General features: G+C 40.6%; 1 protein-coding gene across 1 annotated transcript; it reads left to right on the top strand.

The window, feature by feature from the left end:
• Positions 1-4,646: 4,646 nt before the first annotated feature.
• LOC108433848 (neurexophilin-1) lies at positions 4,647-5,425 on the top strand (the record flags this gene model as incomplete). The annotated part of the gene is made up of 1 exon (XM_017708682.2): positions 4,647-5,425. A coding segment is annotated over one exon (645 nt), but the record flags the coding sequence as incomplete, so codon positions are not given.
• Between the last annotated feature and the right edge of the window lie 798 nt (positions 5,426-6,223).

Genomic DNA, 6,223 nt, shown 5'->3' with positions numbered 1-6,223 from the left:
AACCAGAATTTTTTTTCCAAGTCGTTTCTTTTGGTCCTTTCATCATGAAATTTACACACATGTAAAGGCCAAAAACTGAAAAATATATTTTACCATTTTGGAGATACAAGGTTTTCTTATGACCGCAGCGATTACGCACACTCACACTCACACACACACACACACGCGGCTGTGAAGGTGTCCAGGAAAAATATGGACCCGAGAAATTCTTGTTATTTTTTTTTTATAGTTTTTCTGTTTATTTGAATTATGAATATGACTTGTTTCTCCAAAATATTTGGGGAAATTGCACACCATTCCTTCAGAAACATATGGGGAAAAAATGATTGGTGCCCTGAAGGAATATTTTAAATAAAACCCAAGAAACTTCCATCTCTGGAAATAAAATTTTATTTTATTTTATTGCATTGCACAGCATTGCTCCTACTCTCCAGGAACCGCTTCCTGTTTCCCTCAGTGTATAAATATGAGGTTACACACACGTGAATCCCTTTATCATCCATCTTCACAGGTAAAACCAAAGAGCTGTCAACTCAAGAGACAGAAGATTTGACCTGCATAAATTAGGAAATAGCTATAAATACATCAGTAGTGATTGAATCCGCTGTCAGATGGCACCACACGCTTTTTGGAAGCCACAAAATGCAGCGCATGAACAAACAAAGTTTCACTGGAACTACAAATGGAAGGATGTGATGTGGTCAGATGGGACACAAATCAGACCATTAAGTCATGCACACCATCATTATGTTTGGTGGACTAATGAAAAGCACCAGATACCCACTGTCAGATACGGTGGTGGATCACTGATGCTTTGGGCCTGTTGTGCTGCTTGTGGCGCAGGAGCTCTTATAAAAATAAAAGGCATAATGATTTCCATTAAATCGGACAAATGGGCGTTACATCACAGCCACCCAGAGCTTCCCGGTGGAAAACACAGGTGGTGCTGCACTGACACAACAGGGTTTTGTAGCAGGGACTGATTTGAGAGAGATGTAGCCAAGACATTGAAGGAAACAGAACATTTTCAGTGATCTTGTGATGAAACATCTAAATACTGAGATAGTTTTTATCTCTACATATTCATTATTAAATACTAGTCAACTATTATTTATTATATTACATAATTGTGGATACCGGCAAACATGTGAGCTACTAAAGCTGCTCTGGTGCTGTTAAATGATCGATAACTTGGACTGCACGTGGTTCCATTCATGTCATTTCATCATGAGCGGCACCAGCCATTCATTTTTGGTGCAGCGTTTAATGAAGAAGTTTCTTTATAAGGAGCGTTTATTTTATCTGCTATGATAACGCTAACCGTTGTTAGCGCCAAGCTAACAGTGCATGCACTGGGTTTTAAATGGCTTTTAGCAGCTCTACCAGCTTTTGGGACTTGGTAAAGCTGGACCAGTGTGTTTTTAGGTTTCCGGTCATTTCATTGCAGCACTGAAGCACGGTGGAGCTCCAAAGCATGATGGCATTAATTAGCAGTTTCATGCGCTGAAATGAAACTTAACATTAAAATGTAAAAAAATGTAAAAATTAAAACATGTAAATTAGGAGCACTGGGGGAGGCTTGGGCAGGATAAACCAGAATGTAGTTTTCCCAAAAGACTTTTTCATTCAGTGTAAAATGCATGTAAATGTTCGTGTGTCTGCCCTGCGCTAGACGGACTGGCAACCTGTCTAGGGTGCGTTCTGCTTTCCGCCCAATGACTGTCTGGATAGGCCCCAATCCCTGTGACCCAGAAGGATAACTGGCTTAGATTGTGTTTATGTGAGTGAGATTTTAGCCCAAAATCTCTGCCGCAGCCAAGGAGCTGTGGGTGGACGTTCACAATGATAATGACTCCACCTGAATGTTCCTGGTCACACACACACACACACACACACACACAAATAAATTAATATGGCAGGTATTATAAATAGCTATAGCTCAGTTCATTCTCTGATGATACAAATATTATACTGTCTATTTTCTTTTATATTTTTCTTTTTTTATGTTTTACGTGTTCTATACCGCTCCAGCACCCCCCCGACCCTGAGGGAGAGGCAGCTTAGAAAGTGTGTGTGTGTGTGTGTGTGTGTGTTCTATATGTTTTTTTCCTCCTAATTTCTACCTTTTTTTCCTTTATTCCCCCTTTTTTTATTTTTTTCGTTTGCTTATATGTTTGCAGTTTGTTGTCCTCCCTCTGCACGATGGCAGCACATCACTCTTGTCAGAACAAAACCTTGTATCTCCATTTTTGACGTTTTTCAGTTTTTGATATAATTTGAAAGTTTCTGTTGTTTCTTACGTCGTGTGTAAATGTAATGATGAATCAGGCCAAAGAAACGGCCTAAAATGACTGGGAAAGACGTCCGGTTCCATTGACTTACATTGAAAGTGAAGTAGCTTTTTTCCTTCTCCTGAAAAGTTACCATGTTGGAGATAGGAGGTTTTCTTCTGACAACAGCGATATACAAAAAGAAATCGAGATCCGCCCAGAGAATGGCTGCGAAAACACAAAATCTAAGTTTTATGGTGGGCCCCATCTCAGTCTCCAGATCTGAACCCGAATGAAAGCCTGTGGTCTCGTCAAACCTCTCGAAGACGTCAGTCCAAATCAAGAATATCAAGAACATCTGCATGGAGGAGTGGTCCAAGAACCCTCAAAAAGTGTTCTCCAACTTTGTTACGCTTTACAGAATGCTGTAAGGCTCCGTGCTGTTGCTCCCACAAGGGTAGGCTTCACCAAATATTAATAATCAGAAGGCCAATGTTTTCGAAAAGATGTGTTACTGAAAGTTAGTCCAAAACACTGTAAAAATAAAATGTGCTGCTTAACAATTTATGTCCAAAATATCATTCATTCCATAAATGGTTTACTTAATATATTGATTTTAGCTCGTTTTTATGAAGGGTGCCAATAATTCTGCAGTGTATATAACTGTATATAAATGTTCTGATTGACTGCCTTGTATTTTGCCTTGCTGTCCAGGCTGAAACACGACTTACAGCTTCAACAAGAATGGGTGGGCCAAACTGCTGTAGGCTGAAAAAAGTATTTATTTGTGTTTGTTTTTGTGACATCACAAAAGTAACGAGTGAACGAATGAATGTTACAAAAGGGCCTTTGTTTTTGACTAGCCATGCGCTCTAACTGGGCAATGAATGGGGCTTTTTGAAAGCGTGTTTGTTCTGTACCTCAGACTGTTTCGTTTCAAAACAGTGAGGAAAATTCCTTTAAGCTTGTGCTGAGTTATGGGACTGTGCCGGGAAAACCGGGACGTCTGGTCACCCTATCTTCTGCTGCAGCTCTACAATCATTCATGGTGTACAGTAGCTGCATCTGATAGCTTTCCGGTTTGTCCTCAGTGCTTCTAAAACTGACCTTGTTCTGACTTTTCCTGTCGTAGCCGAAGAGCTTTTCTGGCGAGTGACTGTAATATTTGGAGTATTGATCTGCAGACTAACGTATAAATCGCCTCGCTCACACAAGACAAATCGGCTGTCAGGCCGTCCCAGTCGGAGTCAATGAGTAAATGTCCCGTCTCACCTCTGAACGGCTTGCTGGAGACGCCGCTTAGACACGAGCAGGTCGTGAAAGTGAACATTCTTTGAAATGAATACCTGGGTACAGTTCTTCATTTAGCTCTGCTGGGCCAAGAACAAAGGCATGTTGTCTTTTTATTTGAGACATTCTGTTAAAAATGCAGATTTCAGTGCAATTCAACACGTTTTTGTAAATGGAAGAAAAGAAATTTTATTAAAAGCGTTTTTGTTTGTCATTGAAACAAAGGTACTCCTGAACCCGTTAATAAAGAATTTAAAAAATGATTGTTTATTTAATTCATTATGTGTTAACATACTGTATTTAATTCAGTTATATAAATAAACTAGCCACACAACTACAGCTGTAATGAATTGTGATCAATCGCACAATTGTCTGCGATTACAATGACTAATCGTAGTTTTATTTGATTAATTGCATTATTTTGTGTAGTTAATCATGATTATTCGCGTGGTTCTGTGTGGTTAATCACAGTTCATTGCATTTTTTTGAGTAGTCAATCATAACTCATCACCTTCTTTTGTGTAATCACAATTAGTCGCATTACTTTGTGCAGTTAATCGCAATTAATCACACCATTTTTAATTGCACTGGTTTATGTAGGCAGTTGTGATGAATTGCACTATGTTGTGTGCTTTATTATGATCAATCACATGATTTTGTGTGATTCATCAAAAAGTGCAATATTTTGAGTCACCATTCATAACTAATCACATTCATTTTGGGTAATCATGATTAATCGCATTACTTTGCACAGTTAATCGCAATTAATCACATAGTTCTGTGTAGGCAATCTTGATTAATAGCATTATTTTGTGTAGTTAATCACAATTCATCACGGTTCTGTGTAGATAATCTTGATTAATATCATCAATGAATTAATAAATTAATGTCATTAATTGCATTTGCTCTTTGGATTCTTGTTACAGTGGAGGCTCTGGATTGGAACTGGAGTGCCACTTTGCTTTTGGCACAACTTTTAACATTATTTATTGTGTTTTTTGACAGACTATATATGTCAAAGAATGCACACCGGAGACCCCTGAACTTCATCAAGACCAGAACAGAGCTGAATTTGCAGTGAAGGACCAGGCCAGTTTGAAAACTTTGAATACTGACAATGGTACAAATGCTCCCCTTATTGGGCCGTTGTACAGTAAACTCAGATCTGGTCAGGACCTTGGATGGCAACTCCCTGATGCTGGCCTCCATCCCTTGGGCCAGCGGGCTAGGAGACGCCCACCCATAAAGACAGGGAAACTGCGGAAGATGTTTGGCTGGGGAGACTTCCACTGCAATGTACGGACGGCTTCCTTGGACCTGCTGATCAAGGGCAAGATTGTCGATCACGGAAACGGGACCTTCAGCGTTCACTTTCTGTGCAACACCACCGGTTTGGGGAACGTTTCTGTTGGACTGGCCCCGCCCACTAAGGTAGTGGAGTTCGGTTTGGCGCAAGAGACAACCGGGGAATCGGTAGAGTCCAAGCTGTTCAACTGCAGGGTCGAATCGGAGAAGGTGGAGCAGAGCAGCAGGACCGCCTGGTGCAGGAACAACCCTTCCAAGAGCTGCGACCACCAGCAGACCCACAGCCACGTGTCATGGCTGTGCGCCAAACCATTCAAAGTAATCTGTGTCTACATCTCGTTCTACAGCGTGGACTACAGACTGCTGCAGAAAGTCTGTCCGGACTACAACTACCATAGCGACGCTCCTTACTTTCCTTCTGGATGATTGTGAAAATATACATGCGACGTTTGTAAATACACTGTTAGAAGACGGCAAAAGGGCCGCAGAAAAAGTGCTACCTGTCATTGGTGGTTCTTTAAAGAAGCATTTTTGTTCATGAGATAAAGTTAAAGTGTGAAGAATCTTGTTAAAGTGAAAAACCTTTCTGTACACCAATGGAGGGGTCTTCCGAGAACTTTTTAGAACCTTCATTTTTAATAGTGTAGTTTGCTTCCACATACAGATGGCCTGCAAATGAAGGTTCCATCCAGCTAGATGATTTCCTAAACCTTGATTTCCAGACATCTATGGTTGGACCTGTTGAGACAGGGTTTGCAGGTATGAACTGTAAATTGTGTCGAACATTAAGGCCCAATCCCATTTCTTATTTTTACCCCAGCCTTTGTTTTCGAGTGTCACCTTGCCCATTAGAGCTAAGTTACAAGGAGTAGTGGTTGAAATCGTCCCCTACGAAACTGGACAACCCTCAAATAAAGAGCATCACTTCATTAACAGCTGCTAGCGCTGCTCTGTAGGCGATCCTGCCCGTCTGCAGTGACAGCAGAGGAGGGGTAAGTTCAGCTCCTCACTGCTGGGCATCATATGCCTTCAATAATGTGACTATTATTTAGTGCCCACCCCTAATATTTTGGTGATGTGAAGCTGAAATCAGCTGTTTGTTAACTTCTAGTTCTACCTTAAATTGTGCAGCAGTTCTGCAGCCTGAGGTGCTAGAATGTAACAGCTGCACCATTTAAGGTGGAAACGGGAAATATTTGTTATGAGGAAAATAATAATTTGGAGGATAATACATTGAAACAATATTAAACTAAGATAACACGATGGTTTTCAGAGTTTTTTAACAGAGAAAATCCTCACATTTGTTGGTTTCTTTGGTCGCTCGCATTGGCCATCCTGGAGTGTCTCTGAAAAACCTG

The sequence above is a fragment of the Pygocentrus nattereri genome, chromosome 24, assembly GCF_015220715.1.
Source record: "Pygocentrus nattereri isolate fPygNat1 chromosome 24, fPygNat1.pri, whole genome shotgun sequence".
NCBI lineage: Eukaryota > Metazoa > Chordata > Actinopteri > Characiformes > Serrasalmidae > Pygocentrus > Pygocentrus nattereri.
The sequence above is the reverse complement of the archived record's forward strand: the minus strand, read 5'-3'. Positions and strand labels throughout refer to the sequence as shown.